Source organism: Clarias gariepinus, chromosome 12 (genome assembly GCF_024256425.1).
Source record: "Clarias gariepinus isolate MV-2021 ecotype Netherlands chromosome 12, CGAR_prim_01v2, whole genome shotgun sequence".
NCBI classification, from domain to species: Eukaryota; Metazoa; Chordata; class Actinopteri; order Siluriformes; family Clariidae; genus Clarias; species Clarias gariepinus.
In genome coordinates, this window is record NC_071111.1 from 26,415,593 (window position 1) to 26,432,931 (window position 17,339).

The 17,339-nt window shown below is 38.8% G+C and overlaps 2 protein-coding genes across 2 annotated transcripts in view; both read left to right on the top strand.

The window, feature by feature from the left end:
* Nucleotides 1-3,445: 3,445 nt before the first annotated feature.
* The window catches only part of LOC128533821 (NLR family CARD domain-containing protein 3-like), a gene marked incomplete at its 3' end in the record, with an annotated part of 51,183 nt that continues 37,289 nt past the window's right edge, over nt 3,446-17,339 (top strand). Inside the window, exons 1-2 of the mRNA XM_053508080.1 lie at nt 3,446-5,195; nt 6,149-6,343. Of these exons, the coding sequence (XP_053364055.1) occupies nt 3,478-5,195; nt 6,149-6,343 (1,913 nt within the window). The remainder of the gene's footprint in view (nt 5,196-6,148; nt 6,344-17,339) is intronic.
* Nucleotides 14,606-17,339, top strand: part of LOC128533813 (NACHT, LRR and PYD domains-containing protein 12-like) — a 470,287-nt gene continuing 467,553 nt past the window's right edge. Inside the window, exon 1 of the mRNA XM_053508074.1 lies at nt 14,606-14,673. The gene's annotated coding sequence lies outside the window, so the exon portion shown is untranslated. The remainder of the gene's footprint in view (nt 14,674-17,339) is intronic.

Sequence of the window (17,339 nt, forward strand, 5' to 3'; positions counted from 1 at the left end):
AACTCACAGACAGCAAAAAGTTGATAGTTATAGTCCAGTTTATTTCAAGCATCAGCAATATGAAATAGAATAATCCAAGCAGAATGGCAAAGAGACATGCAGCAGGAACAAACTAACAAACAAACAATCCAGGTACGAAGCGGTAGCACAGATGCGCACAGCGTTCTCGTCCCGGAACCGGAAATTCCGGAAAAAAGTTTGCAATAATCTCTCACTTTTTTCATGTTGTCATTATGGGGTGTTGTGTGTAGAATTCTGAGTAAAAAATTAAATTGAATCCATTTTAGAATAAGGCAGTGGCATTACAAAATGTGAAAAAAGTAATGCGCTGTGAATACTTTCCAGATGCACTGAACATTTAAATTAAGTACTTAGTATTTATTTAAAAGAAGGCATAATAAAGACAAATTTTTATATTGCGCTGTCATGGGAAATTTTCTGAGGTGATTTGGACCAGAAAAGTACTGAGCTGACGAGGAAACCTATTTCACATCTCAGGGCTAACAGGGAGCATTTTAGTGTTAAGGGTAGGCATCTCGGGGCTAACAGTGACATTCTGCAATTTTTCTCTGCTTGCCAACATTTAAAATCATGGACCTAGGCATATGAGATTAATTATCTTGTTTTAAAATGTTACTCACTCCCTGCTGTTCTTACTTTGAGACTGAACAAAATGAAAGATTTCTTGTCATGTAAAATTTTCTTTTTTCCTGGACAGATAATTCAACTAATGTTGAGTGAATTTCTTATTATAACAAGTGAAATTATCTGTCCATGTAGCAAGATAAAATTAAGGAGTTTCATACGGGTCTCAACTGAACTTTTGAAATGCATTTTTGCACGGAACTAGGGTTGTGGAATTTAGCCCTACTTTACTTACACTAAACTCACTATCTGGGTGACAAATGTCATGGGCCGGTGACAGAGCAGGAAAATTTATAAAGACTCATATGGCGTTATATTCCTGTCACACTTCTGAGTGTGTGGTTTGACATTTTGAGAGCAGACAAACAGGGCCGGTTCTAGACCAGACCATATGGAGGGGGAGGGGGGGGGTGCGGGGGGCAGTGAGAAATGTGAAGGGGGCATCATGTGTACACATCATGTTCGATCACTGTTTTTTCCCTGTGCTTATAGTAACTGTATTGTCCTTGCTGAATTGTGTTGTTAGTTGCATCAGAAGCATGGAGAAGTGGATAGCACTTTGTCAGGCCTCTACCTTCAGACCTGTCCAACATGGGTGTCCCACTTGAAGACTAAGTTCCTGCTGGTATAGCTCTTAAGGTCACTGAGGCACGCAAACCCCCTGACCACAATAAGGTGGTAATCCCTCAGAGGGGAAACTAAAAAATAAAAATTAAACAAATAAAACTAAATAAAATAAAATATCCTTAATCCAGATTTTATCAATCAATGACATAACATTTATCTTAGCTGGATGGTCTAATTCTCAAAAACGTTTAACCTAAAGTGAGACTTAACACACTATAACTAGAATATTTACAAAACTGAAAGGTTGTCTTATGAATAATGAAAAAAAACTAAGTTAAAACAGATGGGATATAGAACAGATCATATTATGTTTTTTTTTATATATAATTTTTTTTTCTAATTTATTTAAAGTAAATGAACAGCTCTCTTCTCTCCAATCCACTCTAAAACAACAGTCTCCTATTTCCCTTTGGAAAAACTTCCACAAATTCATCCATGAACTACAGTGTGGGGCGGGGCTTTACGTAGGGGTCTGTCAGACAACGGTAATTTGTCTTCGAGTCTGTCAAATTCAGCGGACGTGGACTCATCACTGTGCTTGTTGTAACTGAAAAAACGCTGCAGCTTCTAATTCAGTCTTTCCACTCCGTGACCGCTGAACTCCGACACGACACTGCATTAGGCTATGTCTTGACTCATTTGCATACAAACGGTGATTGGATGTTTACCAGGGGGCTCAGGGGAGGTGTGTGTGTGTGTGTGTGTGTGCACTGCAGCCTGTGAATGAGTACAGACAAAGACCTGAGGGAAATTTACTTGACTTGTGTATCAACTTGTAATATATTCATTTTGTGTCTGTGCTTTCTCAACATTTCAAAATTTTAATTTGAGGGGGCAAGACATTTATTGTAGAGCCGGCCTTGCAGACAAAGCACTCTATGCGCGTGCAGTGTCTCCCTGCTCGCTCAACGTGTTCTCCGCACACGTGCGGCTTCTCAATTCTGTGCGCGCTCGACTCTGTCTGCCTGCGTGTGCAACATTTCTTTGCTGTGCGCGCTCGACTCTGCCTGTACGCTCGCTCAACTTTGTCCAGCATTACAACGCTGTCACAAAACCAGCCAATCACAGACTTCCACACACTACTTCTGATTGGCTGTTTCTCCTCCAATCAAGAAGCACTACTATCGCCGGCTTAACGGAAGCGTTGTAAATAAAAGTTTATAAGTAAAGCGACCAAGTTGTCCGATTTGAATTTTAGTCGATGTAGTCTAACAATGAGCTATATGGATAATTAGATAAGTAAATAAAAACACACAATGGACAAACGAAACTGGTATATACTATTACTTATTAAATAAAAAATAAATACTATAATATTTGTTTATAATATTTATAAATGAATACAACTTTATTTACATTGCTTCCCTTCTATAATTTCTTTTCATTTGTATATAATTATATATAATAATATAATTTTTATTTCTTATCATTTTCTTTTGATTTTGTTAAGCTGCTTTGAGACAATGACCATTTTAAAAGCACTATACAAATTATAGTATGCGTTATGCGGTCGATATTGCCAGATGATGGAGAAGGAACAGCCAATCAGAAGTAGTGTGTGGAAGTCTGTGATTGGCTAGTTTTGTGGCAGTTTTGTAACACTAGACAAAGTCGAGCGAGCGTACAGGCAGAGTCAAGCGCGCACAGAATCGAGAAGTCGCACGTGCGCGGAGAACATGTTGAGCGAGCAGGGGAGACACTGCACGCGCAGAATTGAGCTGTTGAGCGCGCTGTGGAGACATTGCACGCGCATAGAGTGCTTTGTCCGCTCTTAAAATGTCAAACCACATGCTCAGAATTGTGGCAGGAATATAACGCCATAGACTTATTGTAATGTACCTCAATTCTGACTCGAAAACACCCAAAAAATGCCTTCAAGGCTGATGTTTAGACTATAATGAAAATTATCAACTACAATTTTTGTTCACAGTGATCTACAGAAGGCAGGAGACAGAACAGGAAAGAGCATCATCACAGATCTAGGGTAAGATCATCAAATCCAACAGAAAACATATAGAAGAATAAAATAAACACATAGTGAGAACATTATAAAGAGCTATCAGTGATAACAGGGCAGAAAAAAAGAGATCTTAAAGATTAATTATTGGATCCCATGTCTTACCACATTGTACTTCACCATCTGACAGGCACGACCCAGAATCTGCTGCTGTAAATGAATTCCAGAAAAAGTTTAAATTAAATCTGATGAAGCAGTTTCAGTTCTTGAATGGAGTGATAATAAACCTGGGAACCCAAACACTCTTGAATGAGATCTACACAGAGCTCTACATCACAGAGGGAGACAGTGGAAACGTCAATAATGAACATGAGGTGAGACAGATTGAAGCAGCGTCCAGGAGAACAACAACAGAGGAAACACCAATCAAATGCAATGACATCTTTAAGCCCTTATCTGAACAAGACAAACCCATCAGATCTGTGCTGACAAAGGGAGTCGCTGGCATCGGAAAAACTGTCTCTGTGCAGAAGTTCATTGTGGACTGGGCTGAAGGAAAAGCAAATCAGGAAATCCACCTCATATTTCCACTTCCTTTCAGAGAGCTGAATTTGATAAAGGACCAGAAACTGAATCTGATGGAGCTCCTTCATGTCTGTTTTAAAAAAACAAAAGAAACAGAAATGTCCATTTGGGAAAAGGTTCTGTTTATTTTTGATGGATTGGACGAGTGTCGTTTTCCTCTAGATTTCCAGAACACAGTGAGAGTGTGTGATGTAACTGAATCTGCATCAGTGCCTGTGCTGCTGATAAACCTGATCAAAGGGAATCTGTTTCCCTCTGCTCTCATCTGGATCACTTCCCGACCTGCAGCAGCTAATCAAATCCCCTCTGAGTGTGTCCATCGAGTCACAGAGGTACGAGGGTTCAATGACCCACAGAAGGAGGAGTACTTCAGGAAGAGGATCAGTGATCAGAGCCTGGCCAATAATATCATCACACACCTGAAGTCATTAAGAAGCCTCTACATCATGTGTCACATCCCAGTCTTCTGCTGGATTTCAGCCGCTGTTCTAGAGAGAATGTTGGGTGAAGCAGAGAGAGGAGAGATCCCCAAGACTCTGACTCAAATGTACACACACTTCCTCATCATTCAGATAAAAATCATAAGAGAAAAGTACTCAACGCAGCAGGAGAATGATGAGAAAATGCTTCGTAACCTGGGAAAACTGGCTTTTGAGCAGCTAGAGAAAGGGAACCTGATCTTCTATGAGGAAGACCTGAGAGAGTGTGGCATTGATGTGAGAGAAGCAGCAGTGTACTCAGGTGTGTGTACGCAGTTCTTCAGAGAGGAGTTTGGGCTTCACCAGAGTAAAGTGTACTGCTTTGTTCATCTGAGTATTCAGGAACACCTCGCAGCTCTGTATGTGCACCTGATGTTCAGGATGAAGAAGAGAAATGTTCTTAAAAAGAGTCAAGCTTTTACATTTCAAATTACAGTTTTAGATTTTCACAAGTGTGCTGTAGATGAAGCTTTAAAAAGTCAGACTGGACATCTGGATCTTTTCCTTCGCTTTCTTCTGGGTTTCTCACTGAAGTCCAATCAGAAACTCTTACAGGTCTTAATAACACACACAGGAAGTAGCTCCCAGAGGACACAGGAAACAGTTCAGTTCATTAAGGGGAGGATCAGTGAAGATCTTCCTCCAGAGAAATCCATCAATCTGTTTCACTGTCTGAATGAACTGGGTGATAATTGCCTAGTGGAGGAAATCCAACACTATCTGAAATCTGGAAAACAAAGTGAACTCTCTTCACCACAGTTGTCTGCTCTGGTGTTTGTGTTACTGACATCAGCACAGGAGCTGGAGGAATTTGACCTGAATGAATATTTCAGTCCAGATCAGATAACAGAAACTGTTTTTCTGAAGCTGATGCCTGTGATTGCAACATGCAGAAAAGCAATGTAAGTAAAGCTGAATATAACTGTTCTACTGTTACAGTGTTAGAAATAATTTAAAAGTTTATGTTGAACATATGGTGCATGCTCACATCAATATGCTAAGCTACGTTCTGTTTAATTTGACAAAGTGTCACCAAGTGTCAGAATTGTACAAAATCTCTTGTGTACCGTCAGGGCCAAGTGACTATGGAGTTAAGCAATACCCCCTGTTTGACAAATCAAAACACAAATTGATAGCTTTTGTTGGTCTATACTGTAGATGTTCCCTATGAAATTTGGGACACGGGCATAATTTGGTTTAAGTCTCATGATTGATGCCATGAAGATACACACATTTAAAAATCCAAAATTCATCATCTCATTGTAGCGCCCCAGTGCACTATTGTGCACTACTCCAATCAAACTTAAAACGTGAACTAGTCTGACAATTGCAACTTGTTAACATGTACTGAAACTTTGATTCAAGTCAGTTAAATTGAATTCTATTCATATGGAGCTTTTAACAATGGTGATTTGTCACAAAGCAGAATAAAGAAATATGTAAATAAGTTTGAAAAAAGTGAGGAAATATGTATAACTTATAATTAACAGTTTGTCCCTGATGAGTCAAGGGTGACGGTGGCAAGGAAAAACCTCCTGAGATGACAATAGGAAGAAATCTTGAGAGGAATCAGACTGAACATGGAACCCAGCCTCATTTGGGTGATAGGCAGGGAAATTCTTTTGTCCATGATAATCTATCTAATTTAAATAAATGTTTTGTCTATACATTGAACAGAACTCTTCTTTAGGAGCAGTTTAGTGCCAGAATATAAACTAAAAGTTTTGTCCCTTTGAGCCTATTGTCTAAGTGATGTTTGATCGTATTTGTAAAATAAGAAGCTACAGTAAAAGATTTGAGGATTTGTTTATTTGCTCTAATTTTATTTCATTATGTATTATTTTATTTCCTTCAGTATCAGGTGTGATGAAGTTGGAGTGAACAGTTGTTCAGCTCTGGGTTCAGCACTCAACTTAGAAACCTCCAATCTGACAGAACTGCATCTGACTGTGAAAACACTGAATCTGTCCAACAGTAAACTAGGAGACTCAGGAGTAAAGACTCTCTCTGCTGTACTGGAGAATCCTCACAGTAAAGTGGAAAGTCTGAGGTAAAATCATCTCTTTGAGAGTCACAGTAACTATGGGTGGTGTCCTGTAGAGGTTTGGGGTTCTGTAGCTACTACTAGGATAGTTATAGCACCCCCACAGCACCCCCAAAACATTATTGTTTATTTAGAAAATGTAATTTTTAATGAGTAAAATTCTAACTGAAAAATAGATGCAATATTAAAAACCTACTATTTTAAGAAATAATTAAAAATTAAAATTGTGATCTGTCCTGTTAGCCAGTGTGCATTTTTTGTAACTTAGCATAAACAATGCTTTGGTGATACCATAATGGGTGTTTTGATGTCTGTTGGTAAATGCATGATTTTTTTTCTGCTCTGTTGCCTGTTATAAATTTTTTTACATTGGTGGTTGAAGAAGAAACTGTGACTTCACATACCATGGGACTGTTTCTTATAAGCTTAATATTTTACCTGTATTTAACACAGTAAAATATTTAGTAGCTGTAGCTGTAGTTACAGCTACAGAAAAGCTTGGAGTGAGATTCTGGAAATAAGGGCATTTTTTCACACACACACACAATGTCCCCACGCTGCATGCCCAGCCATTTGTCTAACACTAACCACAAACCTCAACGTGCATAGCTCAAGTTCTGTACATTTTAGTGTTGCACTGTTAAAGTGAAACAACAGATGCACATGGCTATATTTATTTTAGTTTGTACAACTGACATTTGAAATATTGACTCAAAAAAAAAGAAAGAAAGTAAATAAATAGGACCTAACTATTTTTAGCCAAATCACCTAAATGCTTTCCAGCAGCTAAATGTAGGGAAGCAGGTATGTAGTACAGAACTATTTTTATATTCAGAAGACCAATCAAACGTAATTAAAAGAGAATACAACAGATTGCACACAATATCATATAAAATGCAACAGTCATGCAGGAGCTGTGAAACGAAGAGAATGTCTGAGAGCAGATAGTGTACAAGTCTTAAACATGTGAGAGTTAATGTAACTGTCACAGAGCAGGTACTGCACACTTTGTGTGTGTAAATGTATGTGTTTGTGTCAGGGGTGTTGCAAATGAAACAGCAGTTAATGAGAAACCCTAAATTTCAGATGAAGGTACATTAGCAGCAGCAAAAGAAAATCTCTGGCACCATCCCTGACACTTACTCACTAAACAGTGTTGTTTTTCACCTGAAATAGTATGACTCATATAATAAAAAATCTAGATGTATATGAAAGAATTACAAAAAAAAGTCCAAAAACAGTGACCCGTCTTAGTTAGACAACAAGGTGCAATTTCCTATTTTATGTATTTTATTCATAATCTTTTAACTATTTACAATAAAACAAGCTTAGACAATCACACAACAAAATATTAAAAAATGTGTAAACTAAAAAGAAAAAAGCAGCATCCAGGTGACAGTTTTAGTTAGCAAAGATTGACATTGAGAAAGACCAAGTGCCTGAGCTTTAAGGGGTTGATCCTGTTTCTTCTCTCTGTTATTATCTGCCCTGTTTTGGAGAAGATTCTCTCTGAAGAGACTGATGTTTTGTAGTGCCTTCAGTTGCTCGTTCTTTAAAGAACCTCCAAACAGCAAAAGAGCTTTTGGCTCTTCTTGTTTTTCCTCTGCTGCCTCTTCTCCCCTAGCAGTGGAGTTGGCTGGCTACATCTTACTGCTGCTGCAGATATTCTCCAAAGTGTGGACGTTTCTGTCTATGGATGCACAGAGAGCGACCACGTCACCAGTGGTTACTCTGGTCTGGTGCTTGGCTGTCACTCTCTGTAGACTCTTGCCAGTGTTGGGTGTAATATGTTACAAAGTTAGAGTACTTGGATTAATTTTTTAATGTAATGAGTAATCTAACGCTTTAGGAACGCCATTTAAGTACTCAGTTATTTAGTTATATTTTCAAAAATGTAATGTTATTCAGATAATTGATGTAATCCATGAGCCAGACAGCAGTCATTCTGTTAGTGTGTGTGTGTGCGTGTGTGAAAGTCGTCCTACAACACCCCCCCCCCCCCCCCCCATTACTACTTTTCCTGCTGTTAGTAGTTAACAGATTATGGGCTAAACTTCGTTGAGTGATGATAGTAGAATAATTATGAAGGTTTTGACTAAAACAACATGCATGAGGAATCACAAAGGAGTTTTCATTTTCTGCTATGGAAAAGTACTCGAACTAGTAACTTTTATCAGAAAGTAATGCTGTAATGTAACTGATTACTTTTTAATGACAGTAATTTTGTAAGGTACAGTGAAACCTTGGATCACGAGTAACACGGTTTACGAGTGTTCCGCAAGACAAGCAAAGATTTGTAATAAATTTTGTTTTGGAAAACGAGCATTATCTTGGTTTACGAGCACCGAGTATCATGTATCACGCACGCGCTTCTTGTTTTGAGGCCGAGCGTCACGTGATCACAACTGAGCCAACGGTTTTTCTCTCTCTTGCACTGCGGAATTGTAGGTAATCATCTCCCCTGCTAGGTCTTAGTGCTCGTCTCTTACTGGTATAATCAACATCCGTGCACACGTGTACTGTTTACCATAACACTGTGACCACGTGTGTGTGTGTAAAACATATTTTATTTTGTGTTTGTAACCGCGTATGTACAGCGTGCGTGTACTGTTTCTTATAACACACGTGTGCGCGCGTGTAAAGCTAAGAAAATCTCATTAGAAGTTAAAAATCTATTTTCTCTCTCCCTCTCTGTTTCAGTGTGACCCTATGTGTGTGCGCGCGCGTCAGTTGACACCGTGCCTGGGGGTCAGTTTCTGTGAGGAGCAGTGTGTGTGTTTGTATGTGTGTTGAAACAGAGAGGGGGTGCTTCACACACAAACACACACACTAAACGAGAGAGAGAGAGAGAGAGAGAGAGAGTGTGTGTGTGACCCACACACACAAACACACTCTCTCTCTCTCCCTCTCTCTCTCTCTCTCTCTCTCTCTCTCGAGTGCACGTTTAGAGTGTGTGTGAAACAGAGAGGGGGTGCTTCACACACACATACACACAGAAACTCTGCTCTGTCGCGATTCTTTTCAAAGGTAACGTGTGGTTCATTTGTTTTTGTTTTACTTTACAGCAGTGATTCCGTTATTAGGCGCTCACACAAGTGTCATTAGCAATGTTTCTTGTTAATTTTTCAGACAAAACAGTCTTTCCGTTAATGTGTGTTTATGTGAAATTCAAACAAGAAAGGTTTACTGTGTAATAAAGTTTTATTAGAAGATTAAAAGCCTTTCTTATGTGTGTGCGCGCACGTAATTTGACAATGTATCGGTTCACACACTCTTTCTTGGGACGGGAGGGGCTTCACACACACACCGTGAAACACTTAAATGGAAACACTTATCTGTCGGGATTTTTTTTAAAAGGTAAAATGCAGGTTAATTTGTTTTATTTTTACTTAATATTTTGTGTTAATTATTTTTATGTATTCATTTTTTTGGGCTGTGCAACGAATAATTTGAGTTTCCATTATTCCTTATGGGAAAATTTAATTTGGTTTACCAGTGTTTTGGAATACGAGCCCACTTCCAGAACAAATTATGCTCGTAATCCAAGGTTCCACTGTAATTAGTTACTTTAAAAAGTAACATCCCCCAACACTGACCCTTGCACAGGATTAGCATTTTAAAGGCTGTCACATAAAATTTAAACAATAAAATAATATTAAGAATACTAATAAAACAATAATAAAAGTAGGCTTCATTTTATTTGTATATATATTTTTATTTGTGTTCATGCTTTTCATGCAAATAATACAACTAATAAAAATCTAATAATATTTACATTATTAAAACTAAGAGAAATACATTTTCTGAAGAAAATGTGAGTGGTGCTTACCATAGCAAATCATTGAAGTCATGCTAGAAACCTGCTACTATTATTGAAAACAGTAACTTGCCGTTAGCAGAATTGATGGGTAAGGACCATCAAAGACATCAATAGTAAATATTCCAAGTGTATTTACATTCAATGTTGTGCTATCTTTACACCACTCACACAGTCCGTAACGTTATCAACCGATTTAGAGTCCTTTCTCTCTTTAATACAAGTCCATATATACAAAAGGGACGAAACCAGAGAACATCCTGCTTCGTGCCGTATCGGATAAGGATATCCCGCACTCGGGTTTACATAATTTTTAGCTGTTAGCTTTTGGCTGTGTAATGGCTGCTGTTACCTAGCTCAGCATCTCTTCTTTTATTGAATTTGCAGAGACAACCCCCACAGCGCCCCCCGCTGGCCGGGAGCCCATAACCAGGCAACCGCCTGTTACAGGAACATGCTAATCATACTAGCAACATGTTAGTGACATTCTAATGATATTGCTAGCACAATGCTAATATAGTTAACATCATGCTAGCAAAACATTAATAATGTTAGCATCCTGCTTGCACCATGACAATCATATTAGCATCATGCTAGCAACATGTTTAAATTGAAATTTTATTTGTCACATACACAGTCAAACACAGTATGATATGCAGTGAAATGTTAATATTGTTACCATAATGCTAGCATCATCAGTGTAATCACAGTAACAAAGGCTTGTTATCTGTTTGGAATTTACTCACAGGAGTGTGTACTTCACGTACATCAGTGTTTTGTAGTACCATTCTGTTCCATCGCCTGTAGCAGGAGTCGGCAATGTGTTGCTCCGGTGCTGCATGTGGCTCTTTAATCCCTCTGCTGTGGCTCCCTGTGACTTTGGAAAATACCGAATGCGTATTTAATTAAAATTTATTTTATTTTAGTTTGTTAGCTTTTTCCAATGTAAAAAAAAAATTTAAGCTTATGGTGAACCTGTAACATTAAAATAAAACGTGTTTAATTTTTTTCGCTCAAAATATGCATCACAACCGAGACACCCACCGGCAAGCGATTTATTTAACTTTTCCCCCAAACTCCCTTACCCGTTGCAGGGAACATCGGTGAAAGGAACTTCCCTCGACAAAACCTCACCATTCGGAACACTCTGTGAAGTCACCAGCACTGACGTCACTTCCTCCGTATTATTGATAAGAATAATAATTGATTAAAGTATAGAGATTTATTTATTTTTTTACAGATTACTATAGTCTATATAGTATTAATGATTTCTTGACTTAATTAAAGTTAAAATTATTGTCATATTAATATGATGTTGTTGTTGATATTAATGATGATAATTTTTTTAAGCTCAGTTTAAATTTTTTTTTGGTTGACAGCTGACTGCACACTTGAGTACACACGATAAAAGGATGACGTGTGTACTGACGTGGCAAAAATGACATTTGCTTCACACAGAAGCAGATGGCATTTTTGGTTTGCTGCAGGTGGATAATTGAAGTTCGGCTTTCTTTCATAAAAACAGAGTATGGAGCCCACAGCGTGCGGATTAATTAATCATGTGCATAGATTAATAAACTGAGGAGGACAATTAGACATAAGAGATATTTTATTTGAAAGTAAAATTTCATTTTTTCTGTAGCAATTCATTGAGTCCATGAATGCAACACACTATAGCTTTTTATACATGGCATAAAGGTAAAAAACAATTCATGCAGTGTTAACATTTTAGTCAAAAGGGTTTTGCGCCTCTCTGTGTTTTCTTTTCCGTGGGAAACGGGTACCAATTACTCTTTGAGTGTTTAAGGTTGCCGACCCCTGGTCTGAAATAATTGTGAGATTGGTTTCACATATGTGCCATTAGAATTCTAGTGATCTTGCTAGGCCGTGTTGGGAGTTGTAGTCCTTGGCTGCCATGTTTGCTGAGTTGCATTGAGGGCGTATTTGCTGATGTCAGACAGGATCTGAATGTAATCATGCATGTGTGTACACAGATAAAACTAAGTATATTTCACCCATTGGGCAAGTCTGCATAGTTCTTCACTTCCTGTTATAATCTCAGTAGACTAGAGGTGGGTAGAGTAGCCAAACATTTACTCAAGTAATTGTAGCTGTACTTGCATAATATTACTCAAGTAGAAGTAAAAAGTCGTCATCCAAAATATTACTCAAGTAAGAGTAAAAAAGTATTTGGTGTAAAGACTACTTAACTACAGTGGAACCTCGGATGGCGAGTAATCCGTTTTGCGAGTGTTCCGCAAAAAAAGCAAAAACTATGCTACAGAAGATCTACCAGTTGAACATACTCAGGATGCGGATACCACAGCGATTTTTAGCGCAATTTCTTCACTGCGTTTAGGAAATACGCTCAGTTCAGTCGGATATCGGGGAGATAATAAGACTCCAAGATTGAAAAACTTTCCATCTCTATACGAGCAGAGCTAATGGCGTTCAAACAAGAGTCCAGCTTAGCAATCTCGGCTGTCAAGACCACAGTAATGAGCAGGCCTCGAAACTGGCAAGTTAGCGCCTCTACTACGTCAGACACGGTGGCAAAGCTAGATCAAGAAATGGGTCGTTTAAAGCAGGTGGTAGGTCAGATTATGGACAAATGCACAGGTCTTGAAGCACATAGTAGGAAACGGAACATTCGTATATTGCACATCAAAGAGGGGGCCGAGTCTGGAATGAAACCAAGGGACTTTGCCGCACAAGTACTGAAGGAAACGCTATCGCTAGATCGTTTCCCACTAATCGACCATGATCATCGCGTAGTGTGGAATTGTCCCCGAGTTGACGAACGACCACACGCCTTGATTGATTCGGTTACATTACACCCATGAATTGGAAGAAATTCTGCAAAAGGCAACAAGGGCTTATTTTTGCTTTGTGAGATGTGAAAGAATTAAATCACCCTGTTAAAAGAAGTAAGGTACTGTCACACTTGAAATCACTTTCTGCAGATGTTTTTCTAACAGGAAAGAGTTCAGAGTTCTTTTAACAGGAAACACACCTGAAACTCAATTCCAAGGATAAGTTAAAATGCAGGTAGATAGAAAATATATTTCAGTTTTACATTTCTGTTAAGGCTTAATTCAATTCAATTCAATTCAATTTTATTTGTATAGCGCTTTTAGCAATTTTCATTGCCGCAAAGCAGCTTTACACAGTTAAAAGAATTATTTAAGTTTGTATGAAATGTGAATTTGTATAAATCAAAATGGTCAGTTTGTCCCTGGTAAGCAAGCTGAGGGCGACAGTGGCAAGGAAAAACTCCTTGAGATGGTAATAGGAAGAAACCTTGAGAGGAACCACTCAACAGGGAACCCATCCTCATTTGGGTGAAACAGAAAGCAGTAAATGATCTGCATTCATACAGTGTGTAGGGTGGGAGGCAGTTCAGCTATAAAAGCTGATGTTAATATGAAGTCCAGGTAGTTATTGAAGACCCAGGTAGACTTGTAAGAAGTTCCAGTCCTGAACTATCGAACTGTCAAGTCCCCAGAGAAACAGTTGCCAACACCAGTCAAGGCCAGAACCATTTTCTGGGTAGAGAGAATCATCCCCAGACACCAGACGCATCCCAGAGAGACACACGGGGCATCCATGTGACGAGATCTTCAGCCAGAAGCGGGGCACCAGGATGGGTTAGACAGGTCCAGAGGGCAGAGGGAGTCTGGATCACTGGCAGCTCAGGAAGGACATGTGTAGCTCGACAGAGAGAGAGAAAGAGTGAAAGGGGGAGACAGAAGGAGAGAGGAAAGAGAAAGAGGGGGGGAAGAGAAGAAGAGGAGAGATGGCAGTTAGGTATGGTCACAGTCACACAATGTATAATGTGAATGTATATTAACTGTAGCGTGCAAGCAGAGACTCCGGCAGGACTAACTATGACAGCATAACTAAAAGGGAGAGCCAGAAGGAAACACAGACATGAGGGCTTCCTGACATGTAAAGCAAACAATCACCTCACCATCAACAAACCTGAGTGATCAATAAGAGTGTGGAAGACAGCATCCAAACATACCAGTTCACCATAATACTCTACGTCCATGAGTCCCCCAGATCTGCTCCTTTACCTATGGCAAATTTATTTATAAAAATGCTTGGCTAAATAAATAGGTTTTTAGCCTGGACTTAAACACTGAGACTGTGTCTGAGTCCCGAATACTATTTGGAAGACTATTCCATAATTTTGGGGCTTTGTAAGAAAAAGCTCTGCCCCCAGCTGTATTTTTCATAATACGCGGTACTGACAAGCAGCCTGCATCCTTTGATCGAAGTAGGCGTGGCGGATCGTAAGACACTAGCAGTTCGCTCAGGTACTGCGGCGCGAGACCATTTTATGCTTTATATGTCAAGAGTAGTATTTTAAAATCAATGCGAAATTTCACAGGGAGCCAATGCAGTGATGATAAGATAGGGGTAATGTGCTCATATCTTCTGGTTCTAGAGAGGACTCTCGCTGCTGCATTCTGGACTAGCTGAAGCTTATTTATGCATCTAGCTGAACAACCAGACAGTAAGGCAATACAATAGTCCAACCTAGAGGTAATAAAAGCATTAACTAGTTTTTCTGCATCGTTTAGCGACAATAAATTTCTTATCCTGGCAATATTTCTGAGGTGAAAGAATGCTATCTTGGTAATATTATCTACATGAGCTTCAAATGAAAGCCTGGATCCATAATCACACCAAGGTCTTTCACTGTTGCATTTGATGGAACAGAAAGGCCATCTAAAGTTACGGTGTGATCTAAAATTTTACTCCTAGCTGTATGCGGTCCTATGACTAGAACTTCTGTCTTATCCGGATTTAGCAGAAGGAAGTTAATTAGCATCCAATTTCTTATGTCCTGCACACATTGCTCAATTTTAGTAAGCTGTTTTTTCTCATCAGGTTTTGCTGAGACATATAACTGTGTATCGTCAGCATAACAATGAAAACTAATACCATGCTTACGGATTATGTTGCTCAAAGGAAGCATGTAAAGGGAAAAAAGCAGTGGACCTAAAACTGAACCCTGCGGAACGTCTACATACTGATAACGATGGGTCAGATAGGATCTGAGCCAGGAGAGGGCTGTACCCTTAATTCCTACTACATTTTCTAATCTGTGAAAAAGAATAGCGTGATCAATGGTGTCAAAAGCTGCACTGAGGTCGAGTAATACAAGCATAGTTACACAACGCTAATCAGAGGCCAATAGGATGTCATTTATTACTTTAACGAGTGCTGTCTCTGTACTGTGATGAGGCCTAAATCCTGACTGATACAGTTCATGTATGCCATTTCTATGTAGATATGAGCATAGCTGCTCCGCTACTATCTTTTCCAGAATCTTAGAGATAAAGGGGAGGTTTGATATTGGCCTGTAACTGGACAGCTGACAGGGGTCGAGGTCAGGTTTCTTAATTATTGGTTTGATAACTGCTAATTTAAAAGATTTTGGAACATAACCAATGCTGGGTGAAGAATTAATTATTCTCAACAGGGGTTCTGTTATTGCTGGTACTATTGGTTTAAGAAAATGTGTCGGTACAGGATCTAATATACAGGTTGATGAATTTGCAGAAGAGATGAGTGAAATTAGTTCATTCTCTTCAAGGGGAGTAAAGTATCCTAGGTTCTGATCTGACATGGCTAGATTAACATCTGCATCAATTACATTGTTCAGTTTCAAAACCTTCATTTTATGCCTAATATTTACAATTTTATTATTAAAAAAGTTCATGAAGTCCACACTATTGCATGATGTTGTTGTGGAGATTTCTGCAGTGGTCTTATTTCTGGTTAATTTGGCTACAGCATTAAATAAGAATCTAGGATTATTTTTTTTTTTTCTATAAGAGTGGAGAGATATGTTGATCTAGCTACACTAAGAGCTTTTCTATAGTTCAGGATGCTCTCCTTCCATGCTATTTGAAATACTAGCATTTTAGTTTGACGCCATTTACGTTCTAATTACGTTCTAAGGTGCGCGTGTGATCGTTATACCAGGGAGCAAGTTTCTTATCTCTAATAATTTTTCTTTTAACTGGAGCTACATTATCTAAGGTATAGCGAAATGTCGACTCTAAATATTCAGTCGCCTGATCGAGTTCTGTGGGGTCAGACGGTGATCTAATTGAAGTTGAGAACTCTGGGAGATTACTGATAAAACTCTGTTTGGTAGTTGCTGTGAATGTACGTTTCATACGGTAGCGCGGCGCTGTGCGTACATTATTACTGTGACACACTTGAATTGAGACAAGATAGTGATCTGAGATAACTTCAGATAGTGGAATTGTGAATAAATTTCTTATACTTAATCCGAATAATATTATTAAATCTAAAGTGTGACCTGCTTTATGAGTGGGTCTTACTACACACTGATTTACTCCTACCGAGTCCAGTATAGACATAAAGGCTGTTCTCAGAGGGTCTTCTGGGTTTTCAAAATGAATATTAAAATCTCCAGCAATTAACACTTTGTCTACAGAAACGACTAGATTTGAAAGGAAATCTGCAAATTCACTAATAAATTCAGAGTACGGCCCTGGAGGTCTGTAAATGACAATTAGCGGAATCAACTGAGCTGACTTAATATAGTTAAATACACTTATGTTACTATAAAGAATTTCAAATGAATTAAATTTGTGTCCGTGTTTTTGTATAATAGTCAAATTATCATTGTGAATAACTGCAACGCCTCTTACTCTACCAGTTAACCGAGGCTGGTGTATGTAGCTGTATCCAGGAGGACTAGCTTCATTTAGCGCTACATACTCGTCCTGTTTAATCCAGGTTTCTGTTAAACAGAGTATATCAAACTCCTGATCTGTGATAATTTCATTAACTATAACTGCTTTAGATGCGAGAGATCTAATATTTAACAGTCCTAGCTTCAGATCAGAGGTGCCGGCTGCGCATTCAGTTTGATCCAAGTTTGTGGTCTTTATGTTAATTAAATTACTAAAACAGACTTTCTGAGTCTTTCTAAATTTGTTTTTAGTTTGGGGAACAAACACAGTCTCAATATGATGAACCCTGAGTGACGACTCTATGCAGCTAGCAGACGGTTGGTTTAGCCTGTCTGTCTGCTCCCTGGCCTGGGCTCTGGATTGTCACAGATTAACTAGGCCTCTTCTGAGACTATGAGCTATACTGCAAGAAATGAGATCAGCACCTTCCCGAGTGGGATGGACA